The sequence below is a fragment of the Neoarius graeffei genome, chromosome 15 (assembly GCF_027579695.1).
Source record: "Neoarius graeffei isolate fNeoGra1 chromosome 15, fNeoGra1.pri, whole genome shotgun sequence".
Lineage (NCBI taxonomy): Eukaryota > Metazoa > Chordata > Actinopteri > Siluriformes > Ariidae > Neoarius > Neoarius graeffei.
In genome coordinates, this window is record NC_083583.1 from 44670424 (window position 1) to 44695539 (window position 25116).

At 45.1% G+C, this 25116-nt stretch overlaps 1 protein-coding gene across 1 annotated transcript in view; it reads right to left on the bottom strand.

Annotated features, from left to right (window-relative positions):
* Positions 1–14821: 14821 nt before the first annotated feature.
* micos13 (mitochondrial contact site and cristae organizing system subunit 13) overlaps positions 14822–25116 on the bottom strand; it is a 29916-nt gene continuing 19621 nt past the window's right edge. Inside the window, exon 4 of the mRNA XM_060941406.1 lies at positions 14822–14962. Within this exon, the coding sequence (XP_060797389.1) occupies positions 14898–14962 (65 nt within the window). The 3' untranslated portion in view covers positions 14822–14897. The remainder of the gene's footprint in view (positions 14963–25116) is intronic.

A 25116-nucleotide genomic window follows, 5' to 3' on the forward strand; every position in this document is an offset into this window, starting at 1 on the left:
AAGGCTTTCTCTGCTTCCTCCCCCCACTTGAACTTGGTCTTGGTCAAGGTCAGGGCTGAGAGAGGTCTGGCCACCATGCTGAAGTTGCAGATGAAACGCCTGCAAAAGTTGGCGAACCCCAGGAAGCGCTGGAGCTCTCATCTCGAAGATGAGGTGGGCCAGTCAGGGACTGCCTCCAGCTTGAGGAGGTCCATCTGGATTTTGGCTGGTGAAATGATGAACTCCAGGAATGAGACAGAGCTTTGGTGGAACTCGCTATTCTCTGCCTTAAACAGCTTATTCTCCAGCAGGTGTTGAAGAACCTGCTGGACGTGACCCCGATGATCCTCCAGGGAGCGAGAGAAAATCAAGATATCGTCCAGGTAAACGAAGACAAAGGTGTTAAGAAAGTCCCTGAAGACATCATTAACCAATGCCTGGAATACTGCAGGCGCGTTAGGCCGAAAGGGACTACGAGGTACTCATAGTGGCCTGTGGTGGTGTTGAAGGCCGTCTTCCACTTGTCCCCTTCCCTGATCCTAACTAGGTGATAGTCCTTGCATAAGTCCAGTTTAGTGAACACCTTGGCTCCCTAGAGTAGTTCAAAGGCTGTAGTCATAAGCGGTAGTGGATAGTGGTTCTTGACTGTGATGACGTTGAGACTTAGATAGTCAATGCAGGGGCAAAGCGACTTGTCTTTCTTCTCCACGAAGAAGAATCCTGCCCCTGCCAGGGAGGAGGAAGGGTGGATAATCCCAGCTGCCAGAGACTCCATGGCCTGTCTCTTGGCAGGGGAAAGAGAGTAGAGACGTCCCTTGGGTGGCGCCGTCCCTGGCAGGAGGTCGATTCCGCAGTCATAAGGCCTATGAGGGGGAAGGGACACTGCTCGGGTCTTACTGAAGACAGGCTTGAGGTCCAGATACTCCGGAGGCACATGAGAAAGGTCGGGAAACTCGCTGGCTAAGGGCAGAGGTGGTTTGGCGGGAGGCAGAGTGGAGTTCAGGCAGGAGGCCAGGCAGGAAGGACTCCAGCATAAGATGGTGTGGTCAGTCCAGTTTAAGTGGGGGCTGTGCTGCATCAACCAGGGTAATCCAAGAATAATGGGAAAGTGAGGGTTGTTAATGACGTGAAGTTCTATAGTTTCAGAGTGATTACCTGAAATCCTTAGGGTGAGTGGGGTGGTGAGGTGAGTGATGGTGGTCAAGCCAGTGCCATTGAGTGTCAGGATGGTGAGAGGGACCTCGAGGGTGAGTAACGGGATTCCGAGATCCTTGGCGGTGGTGGAGCAGATCAGGTTCCTGTCCACCCCTGAGTCGACGAGCGCCCAAAGATGGTGATGCCCGTTGTTGAGAGTGATGATAATGGGGAGCAACGGTCGGTTGGCAGGGGACTGGTTCCGAGCATTGCCCACCAGGGCCCCTCGATTCACTGGTGGGCTTGTCCTTTTAGCGGCCAGGCTCGGCAGATGTGTCCCTGCTGACTGCAGTAGAAGCAAGCCCCTGTGCTCCGCCGGTGCAGCCGTTCCTCCGCTGACACCCATACCCGATCTACCTGCATGGGTTCGACGGACGAGGCAGGTGGTGGAGAGGGGTTGAAGTTGAGGCGGCTCCTCTCTCTCCCCCGTTGTTGAACCCACGCGTCAATACGATTGGCAAGGTTCATCAGGCTAGAGAGGTCTGACGGCAGTTCCTGCGAGACTAGTTCATCCTTGATGGCATCGGATAAGCCATGTAGGAACGTGTCGACCAGGGCACTCTCGTACCAACCGGATGACGCTGCCAACGTCCGGAACTCGATGGCATAATCCAAGGTAGATTGGGACCCCTGCCACAGCTCCATGAGCTCTCTTGCCACCTCCTGGCCGGACAGAGAGCAGTCGAATGTTTGCCTCATTTCCTCAGAGAATTCCTTGAAGTTAGAACAACAGGGCGCATCGGCATCCCAGACTGCCGTCCCCCACTCCCTGGCCTTGCTGGTGAGGAGTGTGATGGTATAGGCTACCCGGGAGTGTTCTGTGGGGAATGCCAGAGGTCGAAGCTCCAAGATCAGCGAGCACTGTGACAAAAAAAGATCTGCAGGTACCTGGTTCTCCACTGTAGGGCTGAGGCGAAGGGAGTCTTGGTTTGTGGAGAGCGGCGGTGGCAGGAGGTGAAGAAAGAGACGGCTGGGCAGGGGTAGGCATGGCTTGGGAGTGCTGGAGTTGTGAGGCTAGGAGGTTGAGTGATTCGGACAGGGTGGCCAGGTTCTGGGTGATCTGCCTGAGTTCCTGTTGGTGGGTCCCGAGGAGGGATCCTTGCTGCTGCATAGCCATTCTCAGATGGTTCAGTTCCACTGGATCCATGTTGGCCAGAACGTACTGTTATGGGTGATGAGATGTGGGGAGTAGGATCCAAAAGCAGAAACACAAACCAGAAAATCCAATGAATAAAAAAAGATTTAATTAAAGTCCAAGAGAATAAATGAACAAAAATAGCAAAAATAGTCCAGACAAAAAAAACTGTAAACAAAAACATAGCACAAAAACATGAAAAAATGGCAAGATGAGAGTGCAAAAACTGTGGCAAAGAATAGGCAAAAACAGAGAGCAAAAATCCAGGAAGCAAAATGGCACAGAGATGGCGTGAGAAACAGACAAGACGTTCTAGCAAAGTCCCCTTCTGAGAACATCCTATTTATACACAGCAGAGCAGACCAGGAAGTGAATGCTGGCAAGATGGAAGTCCCGTCCTGGATCCGGATTGTGCTGAGCTGGGAGATAATAAATCTCCGGAGTGGAAGTCCAGGGCGGATCATGACAGATATACTCTGGCCTTATTCATAAGTAAATTTTCTGGGTTTTTTTCACTCATTCTGACAAATCAGTAAGACTGCATCTGTCAGACTGAACATGTGATTTTATGTGCATGATAAGGAACACAAAAAGAAGAAGAAGCATTTCATGAAAACATAAATCAAATTCTGGGTATGTGAATGTGTGTGTGCATATGTGTGTACACATGGTGCCCTGCAATGGAGCAATGTCTGTATTTCCAAAGAAATAGGACAGTACAGATATAGTATCTGACCAGGTGGGTGGAGCACAGAAGCACGGCAACCCAGAACTGAGTTCTCAAAACTCTTTTTATTTTTCAAGATTATATATATATAGCTTTTCAGCCAACTGCACCACCAGTGCACACTCACTTTCTCACACACACATTTCTAGTCGGGAGAGAGACCTCTTCCTCTGCTCTCCCTCTCCTCTTATAGGGCGCAGTCACTGGGGAAGACACACAAACACAGGTTAATTCACATCAGGTGCAGTGATTCCACCACTTACCTTCCCTGACTCCGCCCTCCATTCACAGACTGATGCTTGGCCACACCCCCGCTGCCACATACCCCCACTGCCCGACTCAGGCCGGGGAGCCATCCAGCCTGTAGCCGATTCCCCCCCTCCCCCGAACGGGAGAGGAAATCCGCCACGACCATCCGCGCCCCTGGCCTGTGGACCACCTCGAACTTAAACAGCTGGAGTGCCAGATACCAACGGGTGATCTGCGTGTTGGCATCCTTCATGCAGTGGAGCCACTGCAGGGGTGCGTGGTCCGAACAGAGGGTGAAAGGGCACCCCAGCAGGTAGTAGCGGAGGGCGAGGACCGCCCACTTGATGGCGAGGCATTCCTTTTCGATTGTGCTGTACCTGCCCTCACGCACCGATAGCTTCTGGCTGATGTACAGCACTGGACATTCCTCCCCCTCCACCTCCTGGGACAGAACAGCCCCCAGCCCTCTGTCCAATGCATCCATCTGCAAAATAAAAGGGAGAGAAAAGTCAGGGGAGTGTAACAGTGGCCCCCCACACAATGCAGCCTTTACCTCCGAGAAAGCCTGCTGGCATTGCTCCGTCCACTGGACCGTATCTGGTGCTCCCTTTTTAGTGAGATCAGTCAGAGGGCTGGTGACATCCGAATAATTAGGTATAAACCTACAATAGTAGCCAGTCAGCCCCAGGAACTGTCTCACCCCCTTTTTGGTCTTGGGCCTCGGGCAGGCCGCAATCGCTGCCATCTTATTAATTTGGGGACACACCTGCCCATGGCCCAAGTGGAAACCCAGATACCGTACTTCCACCCACCCAATCACACACTTCTTCAGGTTGGCTGTGAGACCCGCTCGCCTCAGTGACCTAAGGACGGCCCTTAGGTGTTCTAAGTGCCGCGGCCAGTCATTACTGTAAATAATAATATCATCCAAGTAGGCGGCAGCGTAGGTGGCGTGGGGCGGAGGACCCTATCCATAAGCTGCTGGAACATAGCAGGCACCCCAAACAGCCCAAAAGGAAGTGTGACAAACTGGTGTAAGCCAAACGGTGTGGAAAAGGCCGTTTTCTCTTGGGATAGTGGAGTCAAGGGGATCTGCCAATATCCCTTTGTCAAATCCAGTGTCGAATAAAAACTAGCCGTGCCTAGTCGATCGAGCAACTCGTCAATATGAGGCATTGGGCATGTGCCAAATTTAGACACAGTGTTGACTTTTCTATAGCCCACACAGAACCGGAGCGACCCGTCGACCTTGGGAACCAAGACCACCGGGCTGCTCCAGTCACTGTGGGACTCCTTGACGATGCCCATTTCAAGCATGGCCTTGAGTTCTTCCCAAACCACCTTTTTTTTTGTGTTCGGGCAGTCTGTAAGGGTAGCTACGCACTACTACCCCCGGGGGCATCTCAATGTGGTGTTCTATGAGGTGGGTGTGGCCGGGCAGGGGAGAGAACACGCCAGGAAATTCTGTCTGCAACTGGGCGACCTCCATGAGCTGGGTCGGGGAGAGGTGGTCTCCACAGGGGACCGGAGCAGTGGGCAATGTCAATTTTCTTTTTTGAACCTCCGGCCCCAGCTCCGCCTTCTCCGGAACCACCGACACCAACACCATGGGGACCACCTCGTTCCAAAGTTTTAGTAGATTGAGGTGGTAAATCTGTAACACTCCACCCCTGTCCATTCGCCTCACCTCATAGTCGATGTCCCCGAATAACCGTGTGACCTCAAAGGGTCCTTGCCACCTGGTGATCAATTTGGAGCTCAACGTGGGCAACAACACAAGCACTTTATCTCCCGGTGTGAATTCCCTAAGGCACGTGTCCCTGTCGTACAGACGGACTTGACGTTCTTGGGCCTGCCGCAAATCCTCCTGGGTTAGTTGCGTGAGGGTGTGGAGTTTGGCACGCAGGTCGATAATGTATTGAATTTCGTTTTTACTGGTTGAAGGTCCTTCCTCCCAATTTTCCTGTAGCACATCCAGAATGCCACACGACTTACGCCCATATAATAATTCGAACGGGGAGAACCCCGTGGAGGCTTGCGGGACTTCTCGCACTGCAAATAACAGGGGCTCGAGCCATTTATCCCAGTTGTGTGCGTCTTCGCTTACAAATTTCCTAATTATGTTTTTGAGGGTGTGGTTAAACCATTTGACTAAGCCATCCATTTGTGGGTGATAAACACTGGTGCGGATAGGTTTAATTCCCAGTAACCCATACAGTTTGCACAGTGTGCGTGACATAAACGTAGTGCCTTGATCAGTCAGAATCTCTTTGGGGATTCCGACTTGGGAGATGACGCGGAAGAGCATTTCTGCAATACTACGTGCAGAGATATTGCGAAGAGGCACTGCTTTTGGATATCATGTTGCATAGTCCATCAGAACTAAAATAAAGCGATATCCTCATGTTGACCGATCTAATGGCCCGACGAGATCCATCCCAATTCTTTCGAACGGGGTCTCGATTACTGGCAGAGGGTGCAAAGGTGCTTTTGGAATGGCTGCGGGATTTACTAACTGGCATTCGCGGCACGCTGTACACCACCTACAGACATCGCCGCGAATCCCTGACCAATAGAACCGGGCCATTATTCGGGCTAGTGTCTTATCCTGCCCCAAGTGTCCGGCCATGGGATTAAAGTGAGCCACCTGGAATATAAATTCCCGGTGGCTCTTTGGGATTAAAAGCTGTGTTATCGGTTCCTTAGTCTGAGTGTCCTGCATCACTCAGTCTAACCTATCCTTAATAATGAAAAAAATAGGGGAAGGATGGGGTGGTGTTTGGCTGGAGAGTTTGACCATCGATTACTCTCCCTTGGTCAAACACATGCCGCAAAGTCCCGTCTCGCGACTGCTCTAATGGGAAATCCGTGAGGGAATCCCCGAGAGAGGAAGGAGGAGCATGCTGCTCCTCACTCTGACGCGGTGATGACGTAGATGGCTCTGTGACAGCTGCTCCCGCCAATGCCACTCCGAGCCCTCCCCCCGTTGAACTATGGCAGGCCCCACTCTTCACTAAATGCGTCATTAATTCCCCAAATCCCGGCCAATCAGTCCCCAGAATTATCGAGTGGGTAAGGCGAGGATTAACCGCCACCTTTACTCTAAATTTTTCCCTTCGGAATAGAATGTGGACCGACACTAAGGGGTAGTTGTGAACATCCCTGTGCACACACAACACCTTCACCAATTGTGCTCTCCCCAATGCCTCATCTTGCACCAGGCTTTGGTGGATTGAGGTCTGATTACAGCTGGAGTCCACCAAAGCATGATACGTATCCCCTTGGATACTCACCGGTATGCGATACGCTCCGGCCCAATCGAGGGCAGTCCCTGGCGCGTCGGGGATCCGGACCATCACGCCCACCTCCATTGCCGAGCACTGATGTTGGAGGTGCCCCGGTTCCCCGCAGCGCCAGCATACTGGCCCAGGCTCTCTCCCTGCACCAGTGTTCTGGAGATCACTCACCTGAGGGGGGGAAGACACAGACAAGGAAGTAGGAAATGGTAGGGCACCGCGGGTGTGGCGGGCCGGCTGAGGTGGAGCCGGTCCCCGTCTCCGCGGGGGTGGAATGGGGTGAGGACAAGGAACAGAAGGAGAGGGAGAGAGAGAAGAGGGGGAGAAGGGGAGACACGCTATCCTGCCGTCGGAACGGCCGCCATATGGTCCTCCGCCAGCTCGATGGCCTGATCCAGTGACGCCGGGCGATGGCACTGGACCCACTCCGCTGTTCCTTCCGGAAGTCGGGCGACGAATTGTTCCAGCGCCACCAGATCGATGATTTCTTCGGTGTCGTGGTTGTCAGCCCTCAGCCACCACCGGCAGGCATCCCGGAGTTGCTGGCCAAATGCGAATGACCGGCCGACCTCCTCCAGGCGCAGCGCGCGGAAGTGCTGCTGTTGCTGTTCCGGGGTGCGACCCACGCATTGGAGGACGGCCCTGTGGAGGTCTGTGTAGACCAGCCGGCTGTTGGCGGGGAGCTGTAGCGCGGCCAGCTGCACCTCACCCGTTAGCAGGGGGAGGAGACGCGCCATGCGCTGTTCCACCGGCCAACCCCACGCCTCTGCTGCCTGCTCAGAAAGAGCAAGGCAGGCTTCGGGGTCGTCATGCGGACCCATCTTCATTAGGGTGGGGTGGGGAGGGTCCGCGGCGGTGGTGATCGGGGACCTCGCCGACGCGAGCAGGTGCTGGAACACCTGGCGATCTTCCTGTTGCACCAGCAGTTGCGCCAGCACCAGGGCTTCGAACCGTTGTTCCTGCTCCTTCCGGAGGGCGATCAGCGCCTGGTGCTGGCTGTGTTAGGCCGTGGTGAGGGCATGGACCAGGTCCTTGAAGGGGAAGGACTCCATGTGACTGTTTCCCTTCTGCATTCTGTCCCGGGTTTCGGCACTAATGTAGTATCTGACCAGGTGGGTGGAGCACAGAAGCATGGCAGGCCAGAACTGAGTTCTCAAAACTCTTTTTATTTTTCAAGATATATATAGCTTTTCAGCCAACTGCACCACCAGTGCACACTCACTCTCTCTAACACACATTTCTGGTCGGGAGAGAGACCTCTTCCTCTGCTTTCCCTCTTCTCTTATAGGGTGCAGTCACTGGGGAAGACACACAAACACAGGTTAATTCACATCAGGTGCAGTGATTCCACCACTTACCTTCCCTGACTCCGCCCTCCATTCACAGACTGACGCTTGGCCACGCCCCCACTGCCACAACAGAAAATAATCCTCAGTTCTTTCTGCTAATTAAAACCTGTGTGTTTTAACTACAGTTAAAATATTTGCAAGTAATAACATGATCATGATGACAATTACAGGACACATGAAAGATTAGAGAAGTGATCTGCAATACATCTTGTGCATGAGAGACTGAACAAGAGATGAAATCAGTAAACTCACTGAGGTTTTCTTGATAAGGTGCTAGTGTCTGAGGTTTTGCTTCTAGTTTTATGCACACAATTGCAGCATGTCATGTTCTTTAAACCGATTTAAATAGCAGAATATACAGTGCCTTGCAAAAGTATTCATCCCCCTTGGTGTTTGTCCTGTTTTGTCACATTACAAACTGGAATTAAAATGGATTTTTGAAGGGTTAGCACCATTTGATTTACACAACATGCCTACCACTTTAAAGCTGCACATTGTTTTTTATTGTGACACAAACAATAATTAAGATTAAAAAAAAAACAGAAATCTGGAGTGTGCATAGGTATTCACCCCTCAAAGTCAATACTTTGTAGAGCCATCTTTTGCTGCAATTACAGCTGCAAGTCTCCTGGGGTATGTCTCTATTAGCTCAGCGCATCTAGCCACTGGGATTTTTGCCCATTCCTCACGGCAAAACTGCTCCAACTCCTTCAAGTTAGATGGGTTGTGTTGGTCTCCAGCAATCTTCAAGTGATGCCACAGATTCTCAATTGGATTGAGGCCTGGACTTTGATTAGGTCATTCTAAGACATTTAAATGTTTCCCTTTAAACCACTCCAGTGTAGCTTTAGCAGTATGTTTAGGGTCATTGTCCTGCTGGACTGTGAACCTTCGTCCCAGTCTGAAACCTCTGGCTGACTCAAACAGGTTTTCCTCCAGAATTGTCCTGTATTTAGCGCCATCCATCTTTCCTTCAGTCCTGACCAGCTTTCCTGTCCCTGCAGATGAAAAACATCCCCACAGCATGATGCTGTCACCACCATGCTTCATTGTAGGGATGGTGTTCTCAGGGTGTTGGGTTTGCGCCACACATGGCATTTCCCATGATGGCCAAAAAGTTCAATTTTTGTCTCATTTGACCAGAGAATGCTCTTCCATGTGTTTGGGGAGTCTAACACATGCTGTTGGGCAAACTCCAAACGTGTTTTCTTCAGCAATGGCTTTTTTCTGGCCACTCTTCCATCAAGCCCACTCTGTGTGGTGTACAGCTTAAAGTGGTCCTATGGACAGATACTCCCATCTCCTCTGTGGATCTTTGCAGCTCCTTCAGTGTTATCTTTGGTGTCTTTGTTGCATCTCTGAGTAGTGCCCTCCTTGCCCAGTCTGTGAGTTTTGGTGGGCAGCCTTCTGTTGTCAGGTTTGTAGTGGTGCCATGTTCTTTCCACTTTGCTATAATGGATTTACTGGTGCTCCCTGGGATATTCAAAGTCTGGGATATTTTTTAGAACCCAACCCTGATCTATACTTCTCCACAAGTTTGTCTCTGGCCTGTTTGGAGTGTTCCTTGGTTCTCATATTGCTTGCTTAGTAGTGTTGCAGAGTCAGGGTCCTTCCAGAACAGGTTGATTTATACAGACATCATGTGACATCACGTAACACTTTGATTGCACACAGGTGGATCTAAATCAACTAATTATGTGACTTATGAAGTGAATTGGTTGGACCAGCTCTTATTTAGGGGTTTCATACAAAAGGGAGTGAATATTTATGCACACTCCAGATTTCTGTTTTTTCATCTTAATTATTGTTTGTGTCACAATAAAAAAAAATAATTTGCACCTTTAAAGTGGTAGGCATGTTGTGTAAATCAAATGGTGCTAACCCTCCAAAAATCCATTTTAATTCCAGCTTGTAATGCGACAAAACAGGACAAACACCAAGGGGGATGAATACTTTTGCAAGGCACTGTATTTATAATTGCATTCATACATTTCTGTTCTGTGATCATGAAATAAACTACTGACAGTCAGGTACATTTCATTCATTCATTCATTCATTCATTCATTCATTCATTTTTCAATCCTCTGGGTCCTTTCATTTCTGACAGCTGGATGCCAGAGGGTCTGAGTTAATGGTTCTCAGTTCATCTAAGAAAATCTCTACAGGAATTCCACAAGGTTCTGTAATTTCACCAGTTCTGTATACAACCCCAATTCCAAAAAAGGTGGGACACTATCTAAACTGTAAATAAAAACAATGTGATAGTTTGCAAATCATGGGAACCCTATTTATTGAAAACAGTACAAAAAACATATAAAATGTTTAAAGTGAGAAATTTTCTTATTTTGGGGTTTTATTGATTTATTTCAAAAATATATGCTCATTTGGAATTTGATTTCAGCAAGATGTTTCAAAAAAAAAAGTTGGGACAGGGGCATGTTTACCACTGTGTGGCATCACCTCTACTTTTAACAACACTCTGTAAACCTTTGGGAACTGAGGAGACCAATTGCTGTAGTTTTGAAAGAGAAATGTTGTCCCATTCTTGCCTGATATACAATTTCAGTTGCTCAACAGTTTGGGGTCTCCTTTGTTATATTTTGTGCTTCACAATGTGCCAAATGTTTTAAATGGAAGACAGATCTGAACTGCAGGCAGGCCAGTTTAGCACCTGGACTCTTTTACTATGGAGACATACATTTTTAATATGTGCAGAAAGTAGTTTGGCATTATCTTACTGAAAGAAAGAAGGCCTTCCCTGAAAAAGATTTTGTTTGGATGGCAGCATATTGCTCTGAAACATGTATATCTCATTCAGCATTAATGATGCTTTGATGCACCCTCATACCATCGCAGATGCTGGCTTTTGAACTGTGCACTGATAATAAGACGGATGGTCCCTCTCCTTTTTAGCCTGGAGGACGTGGTGTCCATGATTTACAAAAATAATTTCTACTTTTGATTCGTCAGACTTTGGGACAATTTTCAGTCCATCATAAAAGAGCTCGGGCCCAGAGAAGGTAGCGGTGTTTCTGGATATTATTTATATCCGGTTTTAACTTGCATTTATGGATGCAGTAATGAACTGTTTTCACAGATGATGGTTTTCTGAAGTGTTCCTGAGACCATACAGTGATTTCCACTACAGACATGTGTCTGCTTTTAATGCAGTGCTGCCTGAGGGCCTGAAGATCCCAGGCATCCACTGTCGGTTTTCAGCCTTGTCTCTTGCATACAGAGGTTTCTCCAGATTCTCTGAATCTTTTAAGGATATTATGTACCATAGATGATGTGATGCGGCATGGTGGTGTAGTGGTTAGCGCTGTCGCCTCACAGCAAGAAGGTCCGGGTTCGAGCCCTGTGGCTGGCAAGGGCCTTTCTGTGTGGAGTTTGCATGTTCTCCGCGTGGGTTTTCTCCGGTTGCTCCAGTTTCCCCCACAGTCCAAAGGCATGCAGGTTAGGTTAACTGGTGACTCTAAATTGACCGTAGGTGTGAGTGTCTGTGTCTATGTGTCAGCCCTGTGATAACCTGGCGACTTGTCCAGGGTGTACCCCGCCTTTTGCCCGTAGTCAGCTGGCACGCCCGGATCACTGCACAGGCTTCATATGGCTTCAGCCTAGGGGCCCCCACGCCCCCCGCCTCGCAGGGGGGCCCCCAATTGGTCAAAAGAAAAAAAAACTTCATATTCATTGGCTCAAAATGAATATTTAAATAAACGGACGCTGATTGGGTGAGGCAAATCCGCCTTCCATATATAAACGTTAGACGTCACGCACGACATCACTCCACAGTTGAACAGTGAACATGTGTGACAGAAAATACGAGAGTGGTGCTCAAAAGCGCAAGGCGCAACGGCAACTTGCTGCCGGTGTTCCCAAATGTTGACATTGCCCTACGACTCTTTCTGACTTTGCCTGTGACTAATGCCAGTGGAGAGCGGTCTTTTTCTAAACTGGGATTGGTTAAAAGTAGACTGAGATCCACCATGGGCCAATGCAGATTGAATCACCTGTCTCTAATGTCTCTTGAAAGTGACATTCTGCGTTCATTGGATTTTTCAAGTCTAATTGATGACTTTTCTACAAGAAAAGCTAGGAGGACAAACTTTTAAGAATGATACTGGTTGCTGATCATTAGTTTGTTTACTTTGTCTTTAGTGCCTTTCATTATAGCCTCTTCATCGTGTACTTGAGAGGTTCAGTTGCCTAAAAGGCCTACAGGCACATTCAATTGACAGTTGCATAAGTTGTGATAAGTTGTTGTCAATCTAAACCTTATAGTTTTTGGTGTTCTGTTTTTGCTGGCCCAGCTGTACAAAGTTTAATAATGAAAAACAAAACAAAACAAAAAACTTGTAGAAAATAGACAGTTCTTTACAGGTAGATGGGATAAGATGGTGGTGGCCGGGGGGGCTACAGCAACTTGTAGCCTAGGAGCCCCTGACCATGTTAATCCGGCCCTGTCAGCTGGGATAGGCTCCAGCTTGCCTGCGACCCTGTAGAACAGGATAAAGCGGCTAGAGATAATGAGATGATGTGATCCCCAAATTCTTTGTAATTTGACTTTGAGGAACATTATTTTTAAATTGTTGCACTGTTTGCCCACACAGTCTTTCACAGAGTGGTGAACCTCTCCCCATCTTTACTTCTGAGAGACTCCACCTCTCTGGGATACTCTTTTTATATCCAATCATGTTACTGACATGTTGCCAATTAACCAAATTGTTTTTTTTAGCATTACACAACTTTTTCAGTCTTTTGTTGCCCTGTCCCAATTTTTCTGAAACGTGTTGCTGATGTCAAATTCCAAATGAGCATACATTTTTCAGAAAACAATAAAATTTCTCAGTTTCAACATTTGATATGTTGTCTTTGTACTATTTTCAATGTAATGTAGGGTTTCCATGATTTGCAAATCTTCACATTCTTTTTTTATTTGTTTTACACAGTGTCCCAACTTTTTTGGAATTGGGGTTGTACACAATACACAAATGACTGCAGGAGCACTCATCCAGGTATAACATACATTAAATACTCTGATGACACTGTGATCATGGATACTACCAACTCATGGGAACAGTTACAGGCTAAGACGGATACATTTGCAGAGTGGTGCAGGCAGAACTGCCTTGATCAATTGCCAAGAGAAAGGAACTGGTTGTTGACTTTCGTAGAGAACTTCCCAGTATCCCCACTCTGTCAACCAGCAAATAGATAGGTTGAATCATAGATAGGGTTGAATCATAGACAGGGTCAAATCATATAGATACCTTGGGACAGCAATTGATCACAGACTCACCCCAGATAGCATTACAGTCCGTGGCTGATGTTCTAAGGTCCGCATTGGCTCTGTCTGACAGGCCAACCCTTTCCCCGGATCAGCGTCAGATGTGAGCAGAATGATAGACACAGTGATAGGTTTATACACCCATGGGGTGGGACCGTGCAGGCGCACTCTTCAACAGTTTCAACAGACACCAACAATTTCAACAGTTTCAACAGACACCAACAATTTCAACAGTTTCAACAGACACCAATAATTTCTTAAACAGTTTCAAAAGCGCGGGCATGCTCTTCAACAGTTTCAACAGACACCACTTCAGTCCAGTCCACTCGCTGTATGCAGCACTTGGCAGACTTTTTCGCTAAGTGCCTTTTCGACATTAAGTTGTTTTATGATACGATTCTTTTGGATGAATAACCATAGTATTTTACGGAACGAAGCTAAGGTTGTTTGGGATAAGTTATTTTGTGTGTGACCGTGTTTGAATCATGGCATTTTGAGAACTGATAAATGTTTTTCATCTTCAGGTACAAGGGGCTGAGCACGAGGCTAATGATGACGTGTGATTGTAGAGAGGGGTGCTCTCTGAGGGCGCAGATTCACATGTGTGAAGACTTTGTACCAATACCATACACTGCCATCTTCTTTCTTTCTTTCTTTCTTTTTTTTAATCCAATTTTTAAAGCCATGGTTCACTTGACATGCTGGGCCTGTGTGAACTTACAAGCCTGGACCGTGAACTTGAGTACATTTTGGTGTGAAAACCATCTGTTTTTTATATCCACGTTTTACTTGTATGGTATTTATAATGCAGCTCAGCACTTAGTCCATGTTTTACATATATGGTGATGTATACAATGCGGTTCAGCACTTTGAACATTGTTGACATTGTTTAACTTTTTTTTGCACTGTGCCAGAAATGTTGTGAGCTGATACCAATTACCAATGTGAAAATAGCTGATCTACAAAGTCACATGTTCACGGTTCAATAAACATACATGTCAACCTATACGGAATGTCCATATTTTATACGGATTTGATTCAATAAACGTAGTATACGGGCATATAAATAAAGTTATACGGATTCTTTAAAAAAACTTCAATATTTATTTAGAGCTATAATCAATTCCCACAATGATAAACGTATTGTACAGCACAGACAGCCAGTAAAGAGTCTTATGAAATCGCGCGTTATCTTGTGGTAGCGAGACTTCGTTCCACTTTTGATCATGCGCACACCGCATTGCGAGAATCCCACCAACCGTGAAGTCATAGACATATAAACATAGACGCCGCCTTCTGCGTAGAATCATACGTCATCCATATTGGATGTGGCAAAGTGGAGATTCTTCAACCGTCTCTGGTATAGCGTCTAGACAGTAGCCGAGAATAAAGATGCCTCATTCATGTGCTGCGTTTAACTGTACCAACAGGTTTACCGTCCAAACGAGATCACATGGGATTACCTTTCACAGGTGAGACTGGAAAAATACTTTGTATTCATTCTGAAGGTTTATTGTTATTAATATTGAATAAAAAGTAACTGAGATATATCATTGTAACCAGTTCAAACGTGTGGGTGGAGCACAGAGGACGGCAGGACACAGATCAGGTGTAACACAAAGCTTTATTGCCACACTTTTCAGTCTAACAATATTTCGGCACATACAGAGAGAGACACACACTAGCGTCTCGTCCAGGGAAGCTCCCCTCTGCTCTCGCTCTCCCTCCTTAAATAGGGCGCGGTCACTGGGAAGACACACAAACACAGGTTAATTGCCGTCAGGTGTAGTGATTCTGCCACTTACCTTCCCTGACTCCGCCCTCCTGTCACAGACCGTCGCTTGACCACGCCCCCGCTGCCACAATCATTGTTAATTATCATTCAAATTTTAGGTAAATTATTTTAATTTGCATCTTATACGGATTTTATAAGGGAAATACGGATTTTGGAGGTTGGTTATACAGGTTTGATTGACCAAAGGTTGACATGTATGAATAAAAGCACTTTGTAATTGAAGATTTTTCTTAACATTTGTCTTATTAATGCTAATGAAGCAAAGTTGGGGGTTGGGGGTTCACCTCAGACGGTTGTTGTACATATCTGGACTACATCCGGCCCTGATCCGGCACTGATCCAACTCACATCCGTACGTGATTTGGGCAGTGCAGAGAGAGGTTTTTAGTGATCCGTTCCAGATCCAAAAATTGTATCTGTGCCGGATACGGGGTGGAGAGCAAAAGTTATGTGGGTCGGATCTGTTTGCTGTATTCAGACCGGACTTTGGGGTACATCCAGTGCTGATTTGGCTCAGATCAAATTGCTATCTGGGACCTTCCAACCAAACACTGAAAACACCTTTAAGTGTCAGCAGCACCTCTTCCTGATAGCTTTTTATAAATATTTTATTGAATCTGTAATTACTTTCAATATTTCAGCGTGGTTTGGGTCACTATCTAACATTCATCACAATGCACTAAAAAAAAATCACAACACTGAGCAGTAAAATAATTGGATTGGAGTAGGAACCACACATCAGCATCTACAATAGAAGGACTAAATGAAAAGGAACACAAATAGCCTTGGACATTACACACACACTGCACAGTCAATACTGTCTTTTACTTTCAGGTCAGAGATACAGGTCACTCACCTTCAGGACTCAGAGAGCCATGTCAAGTTTTGTGTCTACATCCATGAGACTTATAAATACAACCCCGATTCCAAAAAAGTTGGGACAAAGTACAAATTGTAAATAAAAACGGAATGCAATGATGTGGAAGTTTCAAAATTCCATATTTTATTCAGAATAGAACATAGATGACATATCAAATGTTTAAACTGAGAAAATGTATCATTTAAAGAGAAAAATTAGGTGATTTTAAATTTCATGACAACAACACATCTCAAAAAAGTTGGAACAAGGCCATGTTTACCACTGTGAGACATCCCCTTTTCTCTTTACAACAGTCTGTAAACGTCTGGGGACTGAGGAGACAAGTTGCTCAAGTTTAGGGATAGGAATGTTAACCCATTCTTGTCTAATGTAGGATTCTAGTTGCTCAACTGTCTTAGGTCTTTTTTGTCGTATCTTCCATTTTATGATGCACCAAATGTTTTCTATGGGTGAAAGATCTGGACTGCAGGCTGGCTAGTTCAGTACCTGGACCCTTCTTCTACGCAGCCATGATGCTGTAATTGATGCAGTAAGTGGTTTGGCATTGTCATGTTGGAAAATGCAAGGTCTTCCCTGAAAGAGACGTCGTCTGGATGGGAGCATATGTTGCTCTAGAACCTGGATATACCTTTCAGCATTGATGGTGTCTTTCCAGATGCCCATGCCACACGCACTAATGCAACCCCATACCATCAGAGATGCAGGCTTCTGAACTGAGCGCTGATATCAACTTGGGTCGTCCTTCTCCTCTTTAGTCCAAATGACACGGCGTCCCTGATTTCCATAAAGAACTTCACATTTTGATTCGTCTGACCACAGAACAGTTTTCCACTTTGCCACAGTCCATTTTAAATGAGCCTTGGCCCAGAGAAGATGTCTGCGCTTCTGGATCATGTTTAGATACGGCTTCTTCTTTGAACTATAGAATTTTAGCTGGCAACGACGGATGGCACGGTGAATTGTGTTCACAGATAACGTTCTCTGGAAATATTCCTGAGCCCATTTTGTGATTTCCAATACAGAAGCATGTCTGTATGTGATGTAGTGCCGTCTAAGGGCCTGAAGATCACGGGCACCCAGTATGGTTTTCCGGCCTTGACCCTTACACACAGAGATTCTTCCAGATTCTCTGAATCTTTTGATGATATTATGCACTGTAGATGATGATATGTTCAAACTCTTTGCAATTTTACACTGTCGAACTCCTTTCTGATATTGCTCCACTATTTGTCGGTGCAGAATTAGGGGGATTGGTGATCCTCTTCCCATCTTTACTTCTGAGAGCCGCTGCCAGTCCAAGATGCTCTTTTTATACCCAGTCATGTTAATGACCTATTGCCAATTGACCTAATGAGTTACAATTTGGTCCTCCAGCTGTTCCTTTTTTGTACCTTTAACTTTTCCAGCCTCTTATTGCCCCTGTCCCAACTTTTTTGAGATGTGTTGCTGTCAGGAAATTTCAAATAAGCTAATATTTGGCATGAAATTTCAAAATGTCTCACTTTCGACATATGATATGTTGTCTATGTTCTATTGTGAATACAATATCAGTTTTTGAGATTTGTAAATTATTGCATTCCGTTTTTATTTACAATTTGTACTTTGTCCCAAGATTTTGGAATCGGGGTTGTAGTTGAACACCATTTTTTAAAAGTTCAATATTTTAATGCTCTTAATTATTTATTGCTTTTTATTATGTGATTTATTGTGTTTTGTAAGCTTTATTTACCACTGTTAATTGTATCATGGGGTATGTTGTATGTGCAGAGGCTCCAACTTGGGAAATTGCAAAGAGGAAGATTCTCCCTCTCTGCGAGTAGCTCGGAGGGAGACAAGTTTGAGCGCCGTAGACGCGAAGGCGAGTTTTATTTTTATATATATATATATGTATGTATGTATGTGTGTGTGTGTGTATATATATATATAATGATGTGTGATATATATATATATATATATATATATATATATATATAAAATGATGTGTGATATATATATATATATATATATATATATATATATAATGATGTGTGATATATATATATATATATATATATATATATATATAAAAAATGGTGTGATATATATATATATATATATATATATATATAATGATGTGTGATATATATATATATATATATATAATGATGTGTGATATATATATATATATATATATATATATATATATATATATATATATAATGATGTGTGATATATATATATATATATAATGATGTGTGAGATATATATATATATATATATATAATGATGTGTGATATATATATATATATATATATATAATGATGTGTGATATATATATATATATATAATGATGTGTGATATATATATATATATATATAATGATGTGTGATATATATATATATATATATATATATATATATATATATATACACACACACACACATATACGGTATATGATGAATGATTCACCACATTTCGTGTCAATTAAATCTTATCAACAGTAACGGATCTAGATAAATCCAGTGACTATAGACCAAACTTTAATATGCCTAAAGTCAATGTCAATAATGACTATTATAAATTGCCAATGTAGACCCTCTGATGATAATGTTCTTCTAATAATATTCTATTTCTAAGTCTAAGTTAGTAAAAGTCAGACAAAAAAAAAAATGTCAGACAAGTTTGTTAGAATCTAACGTCTGGTCTGGTGATCTAAGCCTGTTAGATATAGGGTCGTCTTGCTGCTGTCCAGAACAGTCCGCCATTCGTCCCTGGCGACCATCGCGACGGGCGATCCGAACTTTATCTTGGTGATTTTCTGATATTTTTTCTCCGTAGTTTGGCTTTCGCCATTTCCACCAACGGAACTTCGTTTCATTATCTCATTCAAGAGAACATAAAGTTAGAGACGAGCAGGTGATAAATGCAGACACAAAAAACAAACAAAATGGTTGAGTGTCTCAGGTTTTCTAGTCTCTCGCGCGTATCATTAATAGCGCCATCGGTATGCTTTATCGGTAACTGCTAAAACATTGGTTGGACTCAAGTGTGTACCCCGAGGCGTACCGAATTCCGCTCGATTCATATGCGCGCTCAATCTGCGCGCGCATGCCTCCGGCATTCACTCCAATACCCCCGTTACGCCGATCGGTGTACCGACCGGGGAATCGGCATATACCGCAGGGTACACACTTGAGTCCACCCATACAATGTCAGACACACGAAAAGCGGAAAGTCAACTATTATTTTTCGTCAACATAAACATATCAAGTTCAGGGCCAGAGCAGCATTTTAAAATCACCGAGGTCTGTGATGCATGCGCAAAAGGTGCGCCGAAAAATGTTCGACATATTTAAATGAGAGGGGTGAATTACACACCACACAAGAGATCTATTCCTGAAATTATATTTAATGGTGTTTGAACCTAATATCATCAGTTTCAAAAACAAAAAATCATGTATGTGGCAAGAGTAAGAATAATTTAAGCTTGTTTAATGGCTTGATCTGGCCCAAGCAATGAGGACAAAACTGTGCTGCTTTGAAAATGTAAATGTAACAGCTTGATGAAAGTGCACTGATGGTTCCCATGAAAAAAACGTGTCTACTGCACTGCGTTCCTCCCCTGAGTCACGCGCTCATTCGATTTTGTGTTCTTGGTCTCAGAGCCGTGCGCGCGAAACAGACACAGAAGACAGAATCAATCTCATCTCATCTCATCTCATTATCTCTAGCCGCTTTATCCTTCTACAGGGTCGCAGGCAAGCTGGAGCCTATCCCAGCTGACTATGGGCGAAAGGCGGGGTACACCCTGGACAAGTCGCCAGGTCATCACAGGGCTGACACATAGACACAGACAACCATTCACACTCACATTCACACCTACGGTCAATTTAGAGTCACCAGTTAACCTAACCTGCATGTCTTTGGACTGTGGGGGAAACCGGAGCACCCGGAGGAAACCCACGCGGACACGGGGAGAACATGCAAACTCCACACAGAAAGGCCCTCGCCGGCCCCGGGGCTCGAACCCAGGACCTTCTTGCTGTGAGGCGACAGCGCTAACCACTACACCACCGTGCCGCCAGACAGAATCAATGTTTAACATAATTAACAATGCACTTTTTAGGGAGACGTTTTAATGTTATTCTTTATTTTTTTATCCAGTTGAATATTTAGCGTACAAATGTATTTTCAGCTCTTAAAAATGACCGAGGTCCGGACCGCGGGGGCCTCAGAGCTGGCTACGGCCATGATCAAGTTATATATTTCTTTAACTAATCGTGTGTAGTAAGGATGGGCGGTTCCCTAAAGTGGGAGAGCTGGGCGGTAAGTGAAGTAGATATGCACTGATGCTTTTCCTGTATGAAATTATTAATGGAAAATTAAAGTGGGCGGCACGGTGGTGTAGTGGTTAGCGCTGTCGCCTCACAGCAAGAAGGTCCGGGTTCGAGCCCCGTGGCCGGCGAGGGCCTTTCTGTGTGGAGTTTGCATGTTCTCCCCGTGTCTGCGTGGGTTTCCTCCGGGTGCTCCGTTTTCCCCCACAGTCCAAAGACATGCAGGTTAGGTTAACTGGTGACTCTAAATTGACCGTAGGTATGAATGTGAGTGTGAATGGTTGTCTGTGTCTATGTGTCAGCCCTGTGATGACCTGGCGACTTGTCCAGGGTGTACCCCGCCTTTCGCCCATAGTCAGCTAGGATAGGCTCCAGCTTGCCCGCGACCCTGTAGAAGGATAAAGCGGCTAGAGATAATGAGATGAGAAAAGTAAAGTTCTTTGAATTTAATTGAATCAGTAATTCTTTTTCATTTTACCACTTACAGGTTAGGTTTTTTTTTTTTTTCATTTGCCAATTATTGACTACTAGCTATAACTGAGCACAACCAGGCAGGGTGAAGTTTAGCTTATGCTTCCTCTGAGTGGATTGCTTAAAACTCACTTATAATATAAGTCTGAGGGTACTTTTGGTCACACTTTGATAATCAAGGTCCATGGCTTGTCGCTGTCATTGTCAACTGTTTTGAAAAGCCAGAGAGGAATACTGTAGCTAGCAAACATTAAGATAAAAGATGTGAAGTTTATCAAAATCTAGAGCAAGGTCCAACTGATTGAGGCCAACACCAGGTGCTGAGTTATAGGATGGACAAGAATCACCCAGTCTTTAGTCATAAGTTGTTTTCACTCATTTTGACAAATCAGTAAGACTGCATCTGTCAGACTGAACATGTGATTTTATGTGCATAATAAGGAACACAAAAAGAAGAAGCATTTCATGAAAATGCCCATTACTAGTGTAGTGTTCCTAATAAACTGCTTGGTGAGTGAACATACCGAGACCAAAGCCATAATCAGAGGTTAGATTCGTCACTCAAAACTTTTGTTTTGAGTGACACTGCACCCATCAGACTGAACACGTGATTTTATGGACATGATAAGGAATACACAAAAAAGAAGAAGAAGAAGAAGAAGTAGAAGCATTTCATGAAAATATAAATCATATTCTAGGTATGTGAATGTGTGTGCGTATGTGTGTACACATGGTACCCTGCAATGAAGCGGTGTCTGTGTTTCCAAAGAAGAAGAAACCTTTATTTGTCATATGCACACTGAAATTCAAGCACAGTGAAATTCATCCTCTGCATTTAACCCATCCGAAGCAGTGAACACACACACCCAGAGCAGTGGGCAGCCACACCAGAGCGCCCGGGGAGCAGTCGGGGTTAGGTACCTTGCTCAAGGACACCTCAGCCCAAGGCCGCCCCACGTCAACCTAACTGCATGTCTTTGGATTGTGGGGGAAACCGGAGCACCCGGAGGAAGCCCACGCAGACATAGGGAGAACATGCAAACTCCACACAGAAAGGCCCTTGCCGGCCACTGGGTTCGAACCCGGAACCTTCTTGCTGTGAGGCGACCATGCCAACCACTACACCACCGTGCCGCCCCAGGAAACAGGACAGTACAGAAAATAATCCTCAGTTCTTTCTGCTAATTAAAACCTGTGTGTTTTAACTACAATTAAAATATTTGCAAGTAATAACATGATCATGAAGACAATTACAGGACACATGAAAGATTAGAGAAGTGATTTGCAATACATCTTGTGCATGAGAGATTGAATGAGATATGAAATCAGGAAACCCACTGAGGTTTTCCTTGATGAGCTAACAACTTCTGAGGTTTTGCTTCTAGTTTTATGCACACGATTGCAGCATGTCATGTTCTTTAAACCAATTTAAATAGCAGAATATATTTATAATTGCATTAATACATTTTTGTTCTGTGATCATAAAATAAACTACTGACAGGTACAGTTCATTCATTCATTCTTCTTTTTTTCACCCCATTTTCACTGCAGTTTGGTCATTTGCCAGTTCTTACCCACTAGCTATAACTGAGCACACAACAGCTATCACTCAGGCAGGATGAAGTTTAGTATGTGCTTCATCTGAGTGGATGACTTAAAACTCATTTATAATAGAAGTCTGAAGGTAGTTTTTTTTTTGTCAGATAGTTTAATGACAGCAACTCATGCTTTGTATGTCAAAACTATTCCAGTTCCACAGTTTGTCTCTGTCCCTGTCAACCATTTTTAACAGCCAAGGAGGCATACAACAGCAAACATGAACCTTAAAGACGTGAAGTTTACCCAAAGTTTGAAGAAGAATAAGCCTTTTATTTTTGTCACATGTACACTCAAGCACAGCAAAATACCTCCTCCGCATTTAACCTATCTGAAACAGCGAACACATGCATGCAATGAGCACACACACACACTCCCCAAATCAATGACATTTAGCAAATGCTCTTATCCAGAGCGACATACAACAAACCCAGAGTAGCCTGGGGAGAAGTTGGGGGTTCAGTGCCTTGCTCAAGGGCACTTCAGCTACTCCTGCTGCTCCAGGAAATCAAATGAGTGACCTTTTGGTCCCAAAGCTGCTTCCCTGACCGTTAGGCCATGGTATCCCACATACTCAGAGTAGTGGGCAGCTATGGAACAACATCCAGGATGCAGTTGGGATCAGGTGCCTTGCCATGACACAGAGGGAGGGAAAAGTGCTGTTCATTCACTCAACTCCCCTCACTTTTTTCCTACCGGTCTCAGGAATCAAACTCGGCCCAAGATTGCTTCTCTAACCTTCAGGCCATGGCTGCCCCCATGCAGTTCCAGTGATACCACAGCCATCCATAGAAGGTCCAAGAGAGCAAAATTGGCCATGCTGACTGGGTGGGAGGAATGGCATACTTTCTGTCATAGTAACACTAGTAGGCCATGGGTGTCTGAGATCATGCATGTGGAAGGGGAGGAATAGCACTATGTGTTTTATACCGTTCTGTGACACAGTATGAGCAGCAGTTAAAAAAGATGAACTTGATTGGCTTCAGATGTCTCAGAGGAAGCACATGATTGCCTTCACCCCAGTTGGTAGCTGTCATATAGTCTGTGAGACCTGACTAGTGGGTGGAAATTGGCCAAGACAAAATTAGGTAGAAAACAGCAAAGTCTGGAACAAAGGCAACCTGCCCAAGGCCACCATTGCCTGGTTGCAGGATGGAAAAAAGTGAATTGGAGAGAAGGGTCAATGACCTTCACAGTGTACAACCTGGATTACATAAGTGATAAAGGGAAGTTTACCTTGAAAATGAGGCTTTTTCACCTCATTTATCATTTAACTTGATATTATGGGATTGTTATTCAAGTCAGATGCCAGTCTGAAAACAGAACTGGGTGGTCCTCATTTTAACAATATGTTTTTTAATGCTCTGACCCCCCAGAACTGGTCCTTTTGTGTCAAAATCACTGTATAAAGTTTAATTGAAAAATATTAATATTTAGAGGTTGCTCAATTGATCCATTTTTCCTCCATATGGGATACAGGCTATTATATTCATCCATCCATTATCTGTAGCCGCTTATCCTGTCCTACAGGGTCACAGGCAAGCTGGAGCCTATCCCAGCTGACTATGGGCAAGAGGCGGGGTACACCCTGGACAAGTCGCCAGGTTATCGCAGGGCTGACACATAGACACAGACAACCATTCACACCTATGGTCAATTTAGAGCCACCAATTAGCCTAACCTGCATGCCTTTGGACTGTGGGGGAAACCAGAGCACCCAGAGGAAACCCACACAGACATGGGGAGAGTATGCAAACTCCACACTGTAGGGGCAGCTGCCATGCCTGTAACCATGGTAACCCTTTCACAACCAGTTTGAAACACACCCATCTCTGTACTCAACGCCATGTTCTATCTCCGCTTCTTCCTCTGACTCCCTGTAACGGTGTTGGATACAGAGGATACCGGATACAGTGACATCACGACTGCTTTAAATCAGCGAGGAAAGCGAAATTTCGCCCTCTCTGGCCGTGGATCCCCTCCCCGGTGGATTCCACGTGTGAAAGGGAGGCCAATGCATTTGGCGCTACAGAAGGATAGAGAACAAAGAACCAGCTATTGATACTGGACTTTAGCCAAAGTTCAATGTGCTTGACCTTCGCGGAGTTGTATTAATAATTGAACCGGTTATGGTTACTGCAGCCTACGCAGTGTTTCAAAGAGAAAAGGCGACCGGATCCCTTTCCTTTTTTTTCTAGCGTCGACGAAATTATAACCAAGATTCCTTCTAGATCATCGGGCGCCTGATGAGATGCCGAGGGTCTCCAGCTGACGAGCTGAGGAAGGAGCAAAAGCATCTTCTCTCCAGATCTGCGTCCCATGCTATCTCGGATAACAGAAGACTCACTTCTAATCACTAATAAGAGCGACCATCAAGTAAGGCTAGCATCTGGGCATAGTTGTTAGTTTTCTACTTGTAGCTAGTTAATGTGAAGTTGTTTATTTGAATTCATTTATGATTTAAGCATACATATTTTGATTCACGTGAAAGTCGGTCATAGACCGTGTTGTTGGTTTACTTTGTTTACTATCTGTGTTTAGCTAGATTGTGCAAGCTCTCTCTCTTTTTAACTCCTTTCGTCGTATATTTCTCATACTGGGATTTCAGTAGAGTTTGGGTTTAAGGCCTAGCCAAGGCTAGTTAAACTACAGATTTCTTCATTCATTTTCGCGTGCCGTGCTGACCAGTTTGGGTTTAAGGCCTACCCGTACCTGGGCTAGTTAAACCACAGTTTCTTTTGTTTATTTTTCCTGCACTGTGCTGACCATCCCCCTTTCTGGGCATGGTAGCATTCCATTCTCTCTCACACACACACACACACACACACACACACACACACACACA